Here is a 17,370-nt window from a genome sequence, read left to right as displayed (position 1 = left end):
GCTCTGTCTCTTCGTATTCTCTACACATCTAGACATTATCCTCGTAAGCCATCAAGAGTCGAGCTGGTTCCATCCGAGCGACCGTCTTCGTAGGCCCCATGCATCCAAGTAACACCGCAGCCTCTCCAATGAGGCTCCCAATTAAATTCTATAATTAAAGGAAATACGCGTCCAACCTGACAAAATGGTATCTGGGACAGCACAGGTATCGAGCAAGAAAGCAGGCAAGCTAATCGAACACAGAAAATCCACCTTTTCCTTTTTCTTCAAGAACGAGCCGCCACCGTCTAAGCGGCGCCTCCGATGTTGCTGGTGTACAGCTTGCTCCACCTCGAGCCGAGGGAGATGAAGAAGGAGACGCCCGCGCCGGCGACGGCGATGGCGAAGGCGACTTTCAGACCGTCCATGTAGGCCTGGATGATGCCCGGGACGGCGTCGGCGGGGAAGGCGTTGCGGATCTCGGTGGCGCCGGTCAGGGCGACGAGGGATGGGTCGACGCTGGGGACGTTCTCCATGACCTTCTTGAGGATCGTGACGAGGAAGCCGGACTGCGCGCCGGCGACGAAGAAGGCTCCACCGACGGTTTGGAAGACTGGGAAGGATGTTAGTAGGTGTGGTTGAGTGGATGCAAGGGGGTATGGGGGAACTCACAGAGCAGAATGGCAGTCGAGGAGGCGAGGTCGTTTTCGGAAACAGTGCCCTGGACGGCGATGATGGGAACCTGAAACGCCGCGCCCCAGGCGAGACCGGCGAGGACCTGGTAGCCGATCCACTTGTCGCTGCCGGTGCCGATGTCGAGGGTGTAGAGGAGACCGGCGCCGATGGTGGCGACGGCGCCTCCGACGACCATGATCGGGGTGTAGATACCGGTGGCGGAGATGGAGACGCCGGAGGCGATGGTGGCGATGGTGACGGCGATGATGAGGGGGAGGTTGCGGACGCCGGACTGGGTGGGGGAGGCGTTGTCGACGGACTGGAAGTAGATGGGGAGGTAGTAGACGAGGACGAAGTAGGAGCCGGCGAAGAAGAAGGCGTAGGCGGAGGAGATGTAGATGGTGCGGTCGCTGATAAGGCGGGGGGCGATCATGGAGCGCTCGCCCTGGTACCACTCGAGGGCGATGAAGGCGATGATGATGAGGCCGAAACCGACGAAGAGGCCGATGATGGTGGAGGAGTTCCAGGCGTGAGTGCTGCCGCCCCACTGGAGGGCGAGGAGGAAGGCGATGGTGGCGCCCATGATGAGAGAGGTGCCGATGAGGTCCATTTGGAGGAACTTCTCCCGCATGCTGGCCTTGACGGGGATGGCCTGGGGCGGGGTATGGAAGAAGAAGAGGATGATGGCGGCGCCGAGACCGCCAACGGGGAGGTTGATGTAGAAGCACCAGCGCCATGAGACGTGATCCGTGAAAGCGCCGCCAATGAGAGGACCGATGACGGAGGCGACTCCGTAGGATGCTCCGATGATACCGGTGAAGGTAGGTCTCTTGTCAGGCGGGGCGGAGAAGCCGATGATGGTGTAGGCGCCGGAGCCGATGCCTGCTGCGCCGACGCCGGCGATGGCACGACCGACGATGAGGGCGACGGAGTTGGGAGCGACACCGCAGATCAAGCTGCCGACCTCGAAGATGAAGATGGAGAGCAAGAAAGACGTCTTGAGCGGAAAGTACTTGTAAGCCTTTCCCCCTGTTTGATTCTGTCAGTATCGTGATGGTTTTCGTATATCGTGTTGGGAAGACTTACATGTTGACTGGAACGCAGCGACACACATGAAGAAGGCAGCTCCGTACCAGGATACCTGGTCGAGACCCTTGAACTCGTCGGTGATTTTGGGAATTGCAGTTGCGACGATGGTCATGTCGAGGGCGATGAGGAAGATACTGAGGACCAGGGCGAAGACGATGAGCCCGAGGGCCATACCGGAGGGATAGACTGCGTTGGCTGCTTCTTGGGGCTGCACCGAGCCGGTCTCTTCGTCGGTGCCGTTGCCATTTTCCTTCTTCTCAACGGCGCCCTCTTCGGCGAGCATGGACGGCGATGGTGTGGTCTCGTGCTCCTTATCGCTGCCGACTCTATCGCGAGGAGTCACTAGGGTGCTTGTTGTAGATGCCATCGCGGTGGTGATGACCAAGTGTGTTGAGCCTCTTGGCTGATGTTGTTGGAATTAGAGTTGGCTGTTGTGGGAATCCCTGGATGTTATACTCGGCCGCGATTCGAGGCTTGGCGGAGTTAAGGTTGATTGTCTTTGAGGGCGTGCCACAAGGTGAACCGAGATGTGAATCTTGGGGGAGAGCCCGGACTCTTATGTATGTGAAAGGAAAAGGTCATGAGCAGAGAGCTATTAAGGTCGGACTTTGGGGGAACGTTGACGCCGGCCCGCCGCTCGGGGCAAGGAGAAGATAGAAGACAGGTAGTTTGGGCCTACTCTGGATGCAGTAGCACGCCGGGGCAAGCTGACGGGGGCCATCCGCCGCGAAGCATCTCACACGGCGGAGACATTTTGACGCGATGGCTCATCATGTATGGTGCAAGACTAGGCGTGTACCATGTTGCAGTAGCATAACGGTAAATGGGGTCGTCAACCCAGCGCTATGATGGTGTGAACCGATGTACGAAGGATGCGTTAGGCCGGGACGGTACGACAAGTCTCGAATGGTGTGTGTGTGAATCTTGTGTGTTGGGACGGCGTCATTGGTAAGCCCTACGAAGAGTATACACCGAGACCGAAGTAGATAGAATAAGTCTACAAAGGGTCTGTCGGGACGAGTTGGGCGTTCGTTGCTGGTTGGTAACCAGGAGACCCAATCTCCGTCTGCGTGCCGCATGTAGTTGAGAGTATCCCACCTTGGCGAAGCGCCGCACCTCAATCTCATTTGCTGACTGGGCGTTAATCAAGAATGTTCCGAAAAGTCCGCATCCCTTGCGGATGAGGAAGTCTCTGTGACTCTGAGGCTCTCCTAAGCCGCATTCCATGCAGTTGGATGGCCAAGAACAGGTCGCTTACGGTACTTGCGCGTACCCATGTCTGATAATGATGAGAGGCTTATGTTGGCTGCGCGTTGCCCGTCTCGCAGGGTGCAGTACCGGTTCCGCCGAGACGGTGGAAGAGAAAGAACATAACGTAATCCCAGTTCTAAGCATGAGTCTGCGGACTTTGCGCGAGCAGCCAACACTCAAAGGGAGTCAAGCGGGCGGAGGGAGTCAGACCGGAGAGGCACTTTTTGGGGTCGATCCGGCCCTAAAGCACACTTGCGACTTGGATGGCGCCTTTCTTCTTGGTGATTCTGTCATGTTGGGTATAGCTTGAGGTTTCAGCGGCAGATGTTTGGCAAAGCTGCAGACGGATAAGGCTGCGCTTGTTGTGCACTTGACGCCGCCACATCAGCAAAATGGGCGTCCGTCCCATCACACCTCGGACCAAATGTTTCCCATGTTGCTGTGTTGATTTGTAAAGCGGCCGTGCCCCTCGTTCGCCTGCCGGTGGCTCGTCCGAGACTGCGGACTTTTGCGGATTGAGGCGACCCAATATCCGACGAGCAGCGGAAGATGATAGCAACGACGAAGCAAGACAATAGAGCATTGTTTCTGAGGCTATTCAAGCTTAGCGTCGATCCTGCGACTTTGGTGCCCATCAGCAAGATGTGGAGTTGACCCTGAATCTGATAAGACCATGGATGAGCGTCTCCGCCGAGTAAGCTTGTTATTGAAGCGTCTTGGTAGTGTCTCCGCATGCATATTGAGTTGACTTGACTCTTCCGCCGTCGCAAGTCATGGGCCGAACGATACAGTAATACCGCTGCCGCGTAGGGCTCGGGCGGGATCGTCCCTTTCACAACATCGTGTAGAATGCAGCATCCCGTACCGCGAGCGAATGATGCGGGCTTGCTCGAGTAAGCTGAGAGCGCCGAGGAGTAAGAACACGAATCACTCGTCCACCAGGGCACGGGACAAGGGGGCCATCACGAGTGGCTTGAAACTGCAGCCCAGGGTAAGGTCAGAGCGAGCCACTGATTCACCACAATGCCGCCCGATCCCGGAAATAGGAGATAGTCGGGGCCAGAGGCACGGCAGGTAGAAGAAGACAATGTTGGAGGGACCGGGTAGACGGTGCTAGACGGAGGTATGTCGATCTGAACAGCCCGAGGACCCGTCTGATCGGTTGCGAGTGATTTCTTGCTCCAGAGTCTAAATGTTGAGGTCTGCCGAATTTGGGGCGCGTGAGATCCAGTCCAGCAGAGAGGGATGGTCGTCGGCGACTTTTCGTTCCAATGCTGCCATCGCACGTGTCAGCGAGATTGCCGGGCTCAGATTTACGAGAGATGCAGGTGAGAAGAGGATTATGTAAGGAGGAGGCATTCGAAAGAACGCTAGAGAATCGAAGAAGCAAGCTAGTGACCGAGAAGGTAAGACGAAAAGGAGATACGTACCATACCTACCTTACCGTAGATGTGTAATAGTAAGTGAGATTCAGATAAGGCGGGAAATAAGGTACATTGAGATACTCTGTACCTCCGTGCCTCCTTACCCCAAGAAGCACTCCCACAAGTGAGGTGTTGCCTGGAGAAACTCACGCGTGGCACCTCAGACAAGACACGAATAGAAATTGGAAAGTGCAGGTACCGTAAATCTCGTCCCGGGTTGCACGGGTCGTAAATCTGCCTGGCCTGCCCTACCTACACCCCAGGCCCGCCCAATAAGGTATCACGGCAGCCCTACCACATGCCTTTCCGTGTTTCCTTGGAATATGGGAATTGGAAAAGTTACCTACTTCACTGTCCTACCGGATTACCAATACCGCGTTCCGGAGCAGATCTCCCTGGGATTCCTGTCTCTGCCTGACAGCTGTGTCTCACCAAAGGAATCCACCCGTTGAGAAGAGAACACTGGCCAGATTGGATGATAAATGTACTTCATCTGATTCTCCAGATGTAACAACCAATTGCTGACGTGTACCGAGCACGCCTCCGTCCGACCCGGACGGCGGTTTCGGTGCTGCGGCCGCTGCGGCCGCATTTCGAGGAGCGGACGGTGCAACTCAGGGCCGCACTGCAGAAGGCACCAAATACGCTTAACCACCACAGATACCCGCGTTAGTGGTATGAGGATTGCGGACGACTGCCTTCTTGGTCGTTAAAATAGCATAAGAAGGCAGCGGCCCCCATTCCTTTCCGTGCGCGGCGGATGCGCTCCTCTTGCTTCGCGCCTCGTGGTCTTCCATCTGCTTTCAGGAGGGCGACCATGTCGGAAAGGCACCGGCTTCATCTGAACCATTGAGACAGAGATGGAGGTGGATGGATGTCGTGCAACTCTAAAATGACTTCATCTTCTCCCTTGGCGTTGGTCCATGTCAGACCTTGTTCATCATCTACATCCACGTGTTATCTTGGAAGAAACCAGGAAAATCCCCTTCCGTACTTCCCTTCAAATCATCCAGATCCTCCACTTCGAGAGAACTCCCCTTATCTGACGCTCACCACTTTCATTGATGGCTTCGCCAGCAGCTGCCGCGGATTCCGGTTGATGCTGAGGGCCTCGTTGGACACTGGACATCCTGCTATTCAATAGCTAATCAGCAAGCACCTCATAATCGTGTACTACCTACGTGGCAGACAAGTCCTGGCATCTGACGTGAGACTGTCGATATCCATCAGACGGATAATGAGGATTTTTCCCGCTCCGGGTTTGGTTCCTAATTGGAAGGTTGTCAGGTCTTTCTTTCGTTGGGTGCTGACTGAAGGATTTCGTCTCCTCCCGGCTGTATTTACCCAGCAACTTAAGCCTCGCACTGTATACACTGTGTATTTCGCCTAAATCCAGTGCCTGTGAAAATAAATTCATTAACTACGCACCGTGTTCGATCATCACTGTTTTCCCACACTCTCTAGTGTTCGTCAGGTTTAGGCTGACCTCACAACACCACATTAATTGCCTTGTTCCCTCCTCAATCAACTCAACATACGTGGTCGCTCGCTTCGCGTCAGCCATGGGAGATGCTGCGCCACAACCAAAATCCATCCTTCGAGGACACAAGGCCCAGGTTCATGCGCTAAACTTCGTGCGCGGCAATGAGCGCCTGGCCAGCGGCGATGCTGAAGGCTTCGTCGTCCTCTGGGACCTGACCATTATGCGCCCGACGGCAGTTTGGAGGCCGCACGAGAATGCCATCTTGGGAATCGAGTCTTGGGGAAGCGACCGCATCATAACGTTGGTTCCCTTGTCCCTTTGGCATGCCAACCTCGTGCTTGTTTTCGTGCTGACGCCCGCAGTCATGGCCGGGATCATCGGCTTGTCGTCTGGAAGCTGGGCCGCGAAGACGAGGTCGACCTCAGCAAGAAGCTACCCTTGGACGAGACGACAGAATCTCGACCACAGCCTCGAATTCTTCACACGATTGACGTCAACACCATGAACTTCTGCTCCTTCGCGTCTTGTGTGCCTCAAGGAGTCCCTCGTGACGGATCCGAAGCCACCGACCTGTTGCTGGCGGTGCCAAACACACTAGCCTCGGAATCGGTAAGTCTCTCTTCCCGCTGCCTTCTATCTCCGTCTCTAAGCCCGGCCTTGTGCTGTTACCCTGCATGAAACCTCCCGGAATCTAACCCGACGGGCGCGCCCGCGCAGGTCGACATCTACGAATTACCATCGCACAAACGACTTCACACAGTCAAATCTAGCGATAAGAATGGTATGGTCATGGCCCTGGCCCTGCTGTACGTCGATGGAGCATCACCTGCAACCTCGTCCGCCAATGGCGTCTTGACCCTCATTGCCGCCTATGAGAATGGCTTGGCAACGGTTTTGCAGCAGCAGCTCACCGCCGCTGGTGGAACGTGGAAAACCGTCTACATCTCAATGGTCCACCAACAACCCATTCTTTCCCTTGACATCGCCCCGGATCGTGGTTTTTTTCTTACCTCCGGCGCCGACGCGGTCGTGGCGAAACATCCTCTCCCGGGTCTTAAGTCCGCTGTTGACGACGACCGGCAGGTCGTACAGCAACCGTTGAAGATCGCAAATACCAAGCACGCAGGCCAGCAGGGTTTACGCATCCGGGACGACGGTCGCATATTTGCAACCGCAGGCTGGGATTCCACGGTGCGCGTCTACTCATCCAAGACATTGAAGGAGGTGGCGACCCTCAAATGGCACCCAGTGGGATGCTATGCCATTGCTCTGGCCAGCGTTGACGCCAAATCGCGGGAACGAGGGACTTCAAGCGATCCCCACGAAGAACCACCCCGCGATCTCGCGTCTCGCTCCGGACAATTGAGCGTCAAGGACAGACGCATCCTCCAGGCCCAAACAGCCCACTGGCTGGCCGCTGGAAGCAAAGACGGCAAGGTTTCCCTCTGGGATATGTTTTAAGCCCGTTTCCCACAAAGGGAATCATACCAGGCATCAAGCGTCGGGTCATAGTAAGACCTATGGCTTAGCGCATAGCCCAAAGGTGACACCTCTGTCATGGGCTTCACTTCCCGTCGGTCTTTCGGCTCATATCCGCGCAACCGTCTCGCGAACGCCCGCCTAAGTCGGCCCGCATTCGAGCAAGAAGCAATTATCCTACTCAGCACTGAGAGCTTAATGCATTACTTTTACGCGCTACCTCATCCCGGGCAGCGGGAAATGGCCCCCTATCGCTCGCTGCCTTTCTAATGATCCTTTTAGCGTCTAGCCCTACGGTATCCAATTGGCTCACATTACGTACCCCTTCGTCTTCCTAACTCAAGACAGACAAGGACTTTGGAAGCAAGCAGGGATATCATTCTTTTAAGTGGTCTGAAGCTTGTGCGGCTCCCGAAAAGTCCCTTGATAGCTGACGTGAGAGTATGGTGGAACTCTACGTCGTTGCATCCATCGCCTACCCGCTGGCAACCTTCCCAGCATAGGCCTTGTTGTCGATGAATTATGCCTCATTCAGAAACGTTTTCGAGGAACAATGACGACCGGCACAAGCGTCCGTCCGAACCCCGCGGCGCCTCTATTTGCGGAGGAACCCTGGGTAGTGCAGACGACCCCGGTGTTTGTTGCGCTTGTGGTGCCTGAAAGGTCCACAGATGCAATGTGACACTCGAGACGCCAACAGCATATAAAACATGATCGTCCAGCTGCTTATCTGCCAGAAGAAAACTCATCTCCTCACTCTCCTGCTCTTCAACCCAAAGCTACAGACACCTTCCCAAATCTTCTACGCAGAATCCCCGAGAATAACAGCCAAAATGTCGTTCACAGGCGAGGAATTCAAGAACGTGGGCACTCAGGGCATGAACGCCTATGCCGCGCCCTCTCTCTTCCAACCTCACAAGGCCCGCCAGGCCATCCGCGATGCTCACGCGAAGAAGATCCCCCCATTGATGTGCTACTACGCCGGCCTCAGCTCTCTTCCGATCACGCGGTTCCTGGCCCCTATGGGATATGATGCCGTCTGGATCGACTGTAAAAGCTACCACGATATTCGATTTGTCCACATGAAGCTAACCGTAACTAGGGGAGCACACTTCTTGCAATGTTGAGACCATGACGTCGGTATGTTCTCTACTTTCAGGCTAAAAGAAGTCAAACGGCGACTAACGAAGATCAGATGGTTCACGAGGCCATCTTCATGAGCCAGGGCCGTACCATTCCCTGGGTCCGGTAAGCTCCTCAACGGCCCGCTCGAAGCACGTACCTAGCGCTGACCTGTCATCCCAGTGTTCCCGGCCACGACCACGCTGCCATCGGCTATGCCCTTGACTGCGGTGCCAGCATCGTCGTCCCCCAAGTCGAGACAGTTGAGCAGGCCAAGCACGTCCTTTCCGCCGCCAAGTACGGCACCAAGCAGAACGGCACCCGCTCCGCGCCCCCGTTCCGTCTCATCCCCTTCCTTACCGACACCCCCTACGACCCCAACAGCGACATTCACAAGTGCGTGAACAACCAGGCCGCCGTCATGATCCAGATCGAGACCGCCGAGGGTGTTCGCAACCTCGATGCCATCCTCACCGAGTGCCCCGACATCGACGTCGTCTGGCTGGGCTCTCTCGATGCCCGTGTCAGCATGAACCTGCCCGCCAACATGGGCGGCCCGCAGGACGAGCCCGAGTGGCTCGAGATTAAGAAGCTCTTCTTCGAGACCATCGACAAGCACGACAAGCCCTACGCCGGCTTTGCGTTTTCGAGCCCGCCGTACGGCAGCCCCGAGGCCCTCAAGGAGGCGGCGAAGCGCATGAGTCTCATCACCATGTCCGCAGACGTGCTGCACCTCGGCATGATGGCGATGGACTTGCAGCAGGCCAGAGCGACTGTCGGACCTGTGGGACAGGAGAACGGTACGAACGGGAAGAAGAAGGAGAACGGAGAGAACGGAGAAAATGGCAAGTAAGCCGAATGATGAGATGAGATCTGTTCTAAGACGTGGGCAGGTGTACCCTTGAGACTAAACTAAGACGCCTTTTGGGATCCTCGACGTCGGGAACCACTGCGCAGAGAGAGCGCTTGTTACGATTAATGTCAATAAACATCAGCTATGGAATGAATTTCGTGTCTTTCTGCAGTTTACCTGTCCATCTGGAGTGATCAGAAGACGAGGCATCGAGGACTCTGATGCAACATGGTGTGGCGTTCTGATGCCGCGTTCTCGCCGTACCCAGCTGTCCCCTTTGTCGTTCCTTGGGATTTTCGAATCTCATGCACCTACTCAGGCATGTCAGATCAGGCATGTCAGACTGATAAAGCCAGGATCCTCCAGACCTGCCACATCAACTTGAGACCCAAAAGCTTGGAACCGTCAGCATTGAAACCCCGAAACTTCCGCTTATCATTCCCTACTTCCCAAACCGGCGGGACACACCTGCTCTGACGTGCAACCCTCCAGGTCCTCGGGTGACATGACAGGAAAGCGCCGCCTTCCCCCATTCCCAGCAAGAACGATCCTTCCTGCTTTCTCTGGACAGGTCACTGATCCGTGGCCGACCCCTCATTCCTATAAAATCCTCCCGTTCCTTACCCCCTCCTCCCGGTTAAATCTCTTCTTCTCACACATCAGGGATCGGTCTTTCCAGCCCATCCCGTCCCCATGCCGTGGTCGACGGGGCCCCTTCGATCAGGAACGTCGGGGCCTTGGACGATCTCGCCTGGCTTTCTGTCGGGACGGCGTAATCTTTTGATTCACTCCTTGTGGGATGCTAACCCGTTCTGCGGATTTTGTCACCATCATTGCTGCTGGGATTGTGGCTGAGCTGTCTGTTGTATAGTGGCTGGTGGTGTTCGGGCTTGCTACCCGACTCTCGCCAACCCAATTTTTGGAACTTGAATCCTTTTTGGGGTTCGCTTCGCTCCTTTGTTTTTCATTGGGTTCTGTGCCGTGGGCATGGTCTTGAAGAAGAAGATTTGCATGGCGAGACGGGGTATCAGCCTGGGCTGGGGAGGCGTAAAGATGTTGATCTCCAATATCGCACTTGCGGCATTGCCTTCACACGACAATTGCATAGCAATGTCCGATGCTGATGACAGACGCTGTCATGTCATCTTGACCAGCTACCCTACGTAGCCATGTCCTTCCCCAAATGTGATATAGTCCACTTTCCGTTCTTAGGTATGGCAGGAAGGTTTGGTTCGCAACTTTGGGAGACATCGCTCCTCCCCAAGGAGTCCTGGATATCCCGTGATCCTTTCCCAGAGGAAGCAAACACTTTTCCTTCCTGAGGAGAGTACCATCATTCTTCACCAGAGGAAGGAAACCAGCACGCACATACTGCTCAGTCCCATCTCCCACACCTATATAACCCCTCCTTTCTCACCTCCTCATGCCATCTTCTTCTCCTTTCCATATCACGGATCGGTTCTCCCAGCCCATCCTCACGCCGCGTCGGGCCCTGTCCGATCAAGAATGACGGGGCCAATCGACCAGACCAGCCGTCGTCCCTTTTTACACGACGGCTCGGCTCTGCCCGCAGACACTCGTCTAACGCGGGGCGGCACAATCTTTTGCTTTTTCACTTGATGCTGACTTGCTTCGCAGGCTGGTGTGTGTGTGCTGTTGTTGTTGTTGTCGTTGGTGGTGGTGGTGCTGTTCACCACAATTTTTAGAACTTGAGTCCTTTGGGATTCCAATCTTTGCTCTTTTTCACTGGGTTCTGTGCCGTGGGCATGGTCTCGGAGAAGAAGCGTGGTCTAGATTGACGTAGGACTCCAGGTGAGTCGAGACCATCCTGTGAGATAACATTCGTGGATTGCTGATTTTTGTCTGCGGGACTCGACACTCGACCACTCCGACCGACGACGACCTCTGGAACTCCATGAAGCAGCTAGACCCGAAAGATGTTCTTGGGGGCATCCTGCAGGCCTGCTGTGAGTCACAACAGAAGACACTCGGCTTGAAAGACCCATTACCAAGCCAGATGTGTGTCATAAACCCACCGGGACATGATCCTAATGACACTGACCCCTTCGTGCTGCAAGCGCTGCTGCATGTTGAGCGCTGGGGTTGGTGGCGCTGCCGGTGGGCGTTGATTAATAATGGACTCCCGGGATCCCGCCACTGGCGAGCACGTGATGTCCTGCTGCGATAACAGAGGACCCCGCCATCCAAGTCCTTATCTCGAAATTTTTTGGGTTCGACGTCAACCCCGCCATACCGCAGCCTGAAATTCCCATTTACCCCCCAGTTGCCGCCCTTCCCATCTCTCGAAAAAATCGACAAAATCACAGGGGCACAGAGATAAAAGCACGATCAATATGACGGCCGCTACGATTCTCTGCTGCAACTGCGGCGCCCCCATCGACGGCACCACTGCCGCCAACGCCCTCTGCTTCGACTGCATCAAGTTGACCGTCGATATCTCCTCCGGCGTCCAGCGCGAAGCGACCCTCAACTTCTGCCGAGACTGCGACCGCTGGCTTCTTCCTCCCAACAGCTGGGTTGTCGCCGCCCCTGAGTCCCGCGAACTCCTCGCTCTCTGTCTGAAGAAGCTGAGAGGTCTTGCAAAAGTCCGCATTATCGATGCCTCCTTCGTGTGGACCGAGCCGCACTCGAGACGAGTAAAGGTCAAGATTACCATCCAGGATGAGGTTCAGAGCGGCGTTCTCCTCCAGCAGGCCTTCGAGGCCGTCTATATCGTCGCATACCAGCAATGCCCAGACTGCGCAAAGTCATACACCGCCAACGTCTGGCGCGCATGCGTCCAGGTCCGACAGAAGGTCCTGCATAAGAGGACGTTCCTCTTCCTCGAGCAGTTGATTATGAAGCACGGCGCGCACAGGGATACGCTGAACATCAAGGAGGCAAAGGACGGAATCGACTTCTTCTTTGCCGCGAGGAATCAGGCCTTGAAGTTTGTCGACTTCCTCAACTCCGTCGTGCCTTGCCGCATCAAGAAGGCCCAGGAGCTCATTTCTCAAGATATCCACACTTCCACAAAATCCTACAAGTTCACCTACTCAGCCGAACTTATTCCCATATGCCGTGACGATCTTGTCGCCATGCCCATCAAGCTGGCCAAGTCTTCCGGTAACATTTCTCCCCTGAACATCTGCTACAAGATCGGAACTGCGGTATACCTCCTCGACCCCAACACTCTCCAAACAGCAAGCATTCCCTCAGACATCTACTGGCGAGCTCCGTTCACCTCGCTGGCGGATGTAAAGTCTATGGTCGAGTTTGTTGTCATGGACATTGAGCCGACCGGTATCTCAAAGGGCAAGTGGCTCCTCGCTGAGGTGCAGGTTATGCGCGCGGCGGACCTGGGCGTCAACGACAAGACATACTTCGCCAGGACGCATCTCGGTGGCCTCCTCCATGCAGGAGACTCCGTCATGGGATACATGCTCACCGGCACCAACTTCAACAACCCCGAGTTCGACGCCATCGAGGAGTCGCACGCCTACGGTTCCACGATACCCGACGTCATGCTCGTCAAGAAGCACTACCCGCGCAAGAAGAAGAACCGCAACCGCAACTGGAAGCTCAAGCGCATGGCCAAGGACGAGGGCGAGCTGCTTCCCAAGAAGGCCGACCAGGACCGCATGGACGAGGAGTACGAGCAGTTCCTCCGCGACGTCGAGGAAGACGACGAGTTCCGCTCCACCATGGCCGTCTACCGTTCCCAACAGCAACAGAAGCCCGTCGACCCCGATGCGATGTCCATCGCCGAGACCGAGGACGACGACGAGGCGCCGAGAGTCGACATGGATGAGCTCCTGGACGACATGGATGAACTGCAGATTAACGATCAAGCTTAATCAGGGGGTGCGCGTGCTGTTCATGCGGACGCGACGGGCTTTTTGCGGGAGGTCCCCGACGTTGCGGTCCCGGTGGGGTGTTAAGGTTAAGTGCCCGTCTGCGGGGAGGAAGTGGTCTTCTCCCAGGGCGGCTTGGGCACCAGTTGTTGTTTTCTCGCGGGCAGCAAAAAATGAAAAACGTGCAAGGGTATCTCCAAAAAGGGATGGGACGGTTAGGGATGGGCAAGGCGTGTATGCATCAGATACCTCGCACGACGCAGCAAGGCGTTGCGTTAGGTTGCTCGTTGGGAGAGGAAATAAACAGGCCACCACGTGGTTCATGCGCTTCTCATCCTGTCTCTTTCTCTCTCTTGTCAAATCGCCGTCGTTATCGCCGTCGCCGATGCCGCCCGTTGAAGAGGCTGGAGGGAGCTTTGGCCAACAAAGTCGGCGACGTGCCGTCTCCCAAACTCTATCATCACCGCCCTATTCATGTTCGTGGAGGAGGCGTGTGGCTCATGGCTTCTCATTTTACCAGCTCTTCAGTCCCCTGCGGCCGTTGACGACGTACGTGCGTTTCCCGGCACTCCCGCACGCTCCCTTTCACTCTCTGTCCATCATCATCTCGCCCGTGCTCTCACCCTAGGTCATCCCAAGGTGCCGACTCCCTGGGACCGCGCCGGCCGAACGGTTTCTAATCGCCGATCCTCTTTACTATGTAAAGGGACTGTGCTTCCTGTCGGCACCCCGCGGAGACTGGCGCCCGTTCCCTCGTTCGTTGGGCGGCAAGGCTCCCCTACGAACGTTTGAAGGATGTGGGTGGCCCTTGCTTTCCCTTCGGCGATGTCGTTTCAGGTTCTCTCACGAGTCCGATGGCGAAGGAGAGAGGCTCTGCTGAAATGCCCAGACGGCGGCGGCACGGCACCCGCGGCGTCTACGCCTCCCACCATCTCCGTTGTCGTTTCTGGTTACATAAGGAGCGATCGATGGTAATGCGTAGACGCCGGCGCCGAAACGCGGACGACGCGGCTCAGCACACCCACACACACACGCCCATCCACACTTCAGCTGAGGTACGTAAGCAAAGCGTATTTATACGCTATATAACTAATATTCTAACCTAATTTAGCAATAAGATTAATACTATTCCTAATACTATATATAAGAATAAAATTACTCTATTTAACTTATAAAGTAAATCTAAAGTAATATAAACTTTAAGTATAGAGTTTACTTAAAAGGTAGTTATAAATAACTTTAACTATTAAGGTCTTTATACTCTATTTAATAGAGTTACTAAGTAATAGAAATAAATTAAACCCTTTCTCTTTTATTTCTTTTCTTTTTTAATTTTTATTTTAAAATAATATTTATTATTATTATAATAAAAGTAGTTTATACTCTCTATAAAAACTTTAAGAATAGCTATAACCCCTTAGTAATAGCTAAATAATATATATATTAATTTAAACTCTTCTTTAAAAATAAAAGTATTAAGATCTAAAAGTCTTATTATTTTAAAAGTAAGTTAATATAACTTTTCCTCTATAATATATAGCTCTAAAAGACTATTATTACTATTTATTATATTATTAACTAGTTAATTTATAATATCCTATTAGTTATATATTACTACCTTTAAGTTAATAATAAGTAATATAATTACTATTTTACTAGCTATATTTATATATAAATCTATACTAAATATAAGAATATTATCCTTAATATCTTATTATTTATTAACTCCTTAAGAAAAGATTAATAAAAAGAGGGGAAAAAATATTAAAGATTATAATAAAATATAAGAGAGATATAGCTATATTATAATAATAAAAGAGTAAATAAATAAGTAGAAGTTTAATATTAATTTATAGTTAATATAAGAGTTAAATAACTATTAAGCTTTTTTATAGGAGCTACCCTAGGCTTTTTTATAGGAGCCACCCCAATCTATACTTTGGCGCCTAGGTTGGCCTTCTTGTCCGCTCTGCCCACACCCTCCCCTGACTATCGTATTCTCTCTTTTCTCTCCCCGGGCCCTGGGCGCTTCCCCAGATGGGGCAGGCGCAGACCTCCCCTTTCCCCGGCCGTGCCGTCCTCGGGAAGGGGACATGATGAGACGGTGGGGGGCCGCGGGCAGGGGGCATGGGTGTTTCTTCGATTTTCTGAGGCGAGCGCACGTCGGCGCCGTAGGTTTGGCCGTGGCTGGCTTGCGGACGCCGACGGACTTGGCAGCGGCTCAGGGCGGACTGGAAGCATGGGCATATCCCTCATGCGCGGGATGGGGAGGGTGGGGTCTGCGGCCGTCCCGTGCGGCCGGCGGGGGGCTGCCATCTGAAGGTGATGCTGTGACGACGACGGGTCTTGGTGGCCGGCTTGTGGTGGGTGAGGGTTTTCTGTGATGGTGTTGACGGATGGTTTTTTTGGTTTAGTGAGCAGGATATGTCATGACGAGGAGTCAGGGTTGTCGACGCATGGCTATGGGATATCGGCGGCTGGAGGCTCGGCAACCTTGTTGCGGGCGATGGGTTGGGTGATTGGAGCTTGTGATGTTCAGTAGTTGTGAGGTAGTCGGCATCGGAAATCCAAGAACACCACGATTGCGAATTCTTATGTGAAGAGTAAAAGTTTGAATGGCTTCACGCATGGGAGATTACTTTCTTCTCACGTACTGGATTGTGAATGTGTTGATTTATATGTACAATTTGGCCTACATCACGGACATAGTAGTGATGGTATATGGTCCACAGATGTCAAGATAATAATAGAGTCCTCATCACAACAACTTGTTCATCGCCTCACCGCCAAGACGCCAGACGTAAATCATCGCCGGCCCTTGGCAAGCTGGTGGTGATCCAACACCCGCTTCTTGGCGTCCCTCGAGTCCGGTTCACACACCCCTTAGCGTAGTCAGTCAGTCACCCAGCAGACTACCGATCCCAAGGAACCTTTTCATCCTATAATCGAGATCGAATTATGCTTCAATACTAGGCAAACCAAACAGAAAAAGAGGGGTTTGCGGGCGGGAGGGAGGAGGGACCACTGCCGAGAATGCATACGCCCACGCCCTTTCTCTCAAAAGATCTTGCCCAGCACCCTCGCAACGTCCGGCTTCGCACCAGCACCAGACGCCGCCTCGCCGCCGCTCTTCCTGTCCGCCAGGGGTATCTGCTTGAACACCGTCCTCCTCTTGTCCCCGGACTCTGCCGCATCCCCGTCCCCAGGCGCGCCTGACGCCGCCGGCCCCTGCTGCTGCTGCTGCTTCCCGCGCTTCGCCTTGGTAGCCGCGATGCCGTCCAGCACCCTCGCCCTCTCCACGTTCCGCACGAACTCCTTGTTCTCCTTGCTGGCCTTGCTGATCTCGGCGCGCATCCTGCTCGTGCGCTCCGCGTTCTCGGCCGAGATCTGCTCCGTCAGGTGGCGCCACTTGAAGCCCTTGAGGTACTTGAGCGTCCAGATGTCGTCGTGGTAGTAGGACCCCTTCTTGCCGCCGATGGTGCGCGCGTTGAGCAGCTCGCAGACGGCTTTCGCGTCGCGCTTGCGCACGAACTCGACCCAGCCCTCCGTGTACGACTTCTTCTTGTTGCCGCCGGCGCGGACGCGCCGCGCGTGCGCCGCCGGGTCCTCTGGCGCGAGGAAGATGCGGTTGATCTTGCCGTAGGGCTCGAGCAGGGACCGCAGCTTCTGCGGCTTCATGAAGGGCGGGATGCGGGAGATGTAGACAACGCCCGACTTCTTGACCGCCTCCTCGGTCGCGACGAGGTTCTTTTTGGTCAGGGGCTTGGAGACGTCGGGGAGGTCGTCTGTGGTGGTGGTGGAGGGTTTTGACTTTTTTGTTGTTGTTTCGTCTTGGTCTTCGTCGTCGGAGGCTTCTTCTGCCTCGTCGTCGTTGTCATCTTGTTTTGTGTCGTTCTCCTCGTCGCTGAAGGCGTCCTCGTCGTCGGAGTCGACCTTGCGTCTCTTTGCGCTGCGGCCTCCCTTGCGCAGCTCCTCGGCCTCGGAGTCGTAGCCTTGGTCGAGGTCGTCCTCGCTCTCGTCGGCGTCGAGGAACTTGTTCCGCTTTTCAGGAGCCATGATGGGCGATTGGCTTTCGAATATCTTGTGTTCTCTCCAATTCCTTACCCGTGTGTCACTTATGCGCTTTGCCGTACCGCGCGCTTTCGTATCGAAATGTCGAAT

The 17,370-nt window shown here is 54.4% G+C and overlaps 5 protein-coding genes across 5 annotated transcripts; 3 read left to right on the top strand and 2 right to left on the bottom strand.

The window, feature by feature from the left end:
* Positions 1 to 287: 287 nt before the first annotated feature.
* CkaCkLH20_00818 (major facilitator superfamily transporter) lies at positions 288 to 2,110 on the bottom strand (the record flags this gene model as incomplete). The annotated part of the gene is made up of 3 exons (XM_038883538.1): positions 288 to 592; positions 652 to 1,683; positions 1,741 to 2,110. 3 exons carry the CDS (start codon positions 2,108 to 2,110, stop codon positions 288 to 290), a joined length of 1,707 nt encoding a protein of 568 aa, XP_038751133.1.
* Positions 2,111 to 5,980: 3,870 nt separating this feature from the next.
* CkaCkLH20_00817 (uncharacterized protein) lies at positions 5,981 to 7,362 on the top strand (the record flags this gene model as incomplete). Its single annotated transcript, XM_038883537.1, has 3 exons — positions 5,981 to 6,201; positions 6,264 to 6,510; positions 6,619 to 7,362. The coding sequence occupies 3 exons, from the start codon at positions 5,981 to 5,983 to the stop codon at positions 7,360 to 7,362; spliced, it is 1,212 nt and encodes a 403-aa protein (XP_038751132.1).
* An 851-nt stretch (positions 7,363 to 8,213) lies between these two features.
* CkaCkLH20_00816 (HpcH/HpaI aldolase/citrate lyase family protein) lies at positions 8,214 to 9,355 on the top strand (the record flags this gene model as incomplete). Its single annotated transcript, XM_038883536.1, has 4 exons — positions 8,214 to 8,430; positions 8,483 to 8,520; positions 8,576 to 8,628; positions 8,686 to 9,355. 4 exons carry the CDS (start codon positions 8,214 to 8,216, stop codon positions 9,353 to 9,355), a joined length of 978 nt encoding a protein of 325 aa, XP_038751131.1.
* A 2,354-nt stretch (positions 9,356 to 11,709) lies between these two features.
* On the top strand, positions 11,710 to 13,212 carry CkaCkLH20_00815 (nonsense-mediated mrna decay protein; the record flags this gene model as incomplete). The annotated part of the gene is made up of 1 exon (XM_038883535.1): positions 11,710 to 13,212. One exon carries the CDS (start codon positions 11,710 to 11,712, stop codon positions 13,210 to 13,212), a length of 1,503 nt encoding a protein of 500 aa, XP_038751130.1.
* A 3,054-nt stretch (positions 13,213 to 16,266) lies between these two features.
* CkaCkLH20_00814 (pre-rRNA-processing protein esf2) lies at positions 16,267 to 17,265 on the bottom strand (the record flags this gene model as incomplete). Its single annotated transcript, XM_038883534.1, has 1 exon — positions 16,267 to 17,265. The coding sequence occupies one exon, from the start codon at positions 17,263 to 17,265 to the stop codon at positions 16,267 to 16,269; it is 999 nt and encodes a 332-aa protein (XP_038751129.1).
* Between the last annotated feature and the right edge of the window lie 105 nt (positions 17,266 to 17,370).

This window comes from Colletotrichum karsti, assembly GCF_011947395.1.
Source record: "Colletotrichum karsti strain CkLH20 chromosome Unknown Scaffold2, whole genome shotgun sequence".
NCBI lineage: Eukaryota > Fungi > Ascomycota > Sordariomycetes > Glomerellales > Glomerellaceae > Colletotrichum > Colletotrichum karsti.
Note: the sequence above shows the minus strand (reverse complement) of the source record. Positions and strands in the feature narration are given on the sequence as shown.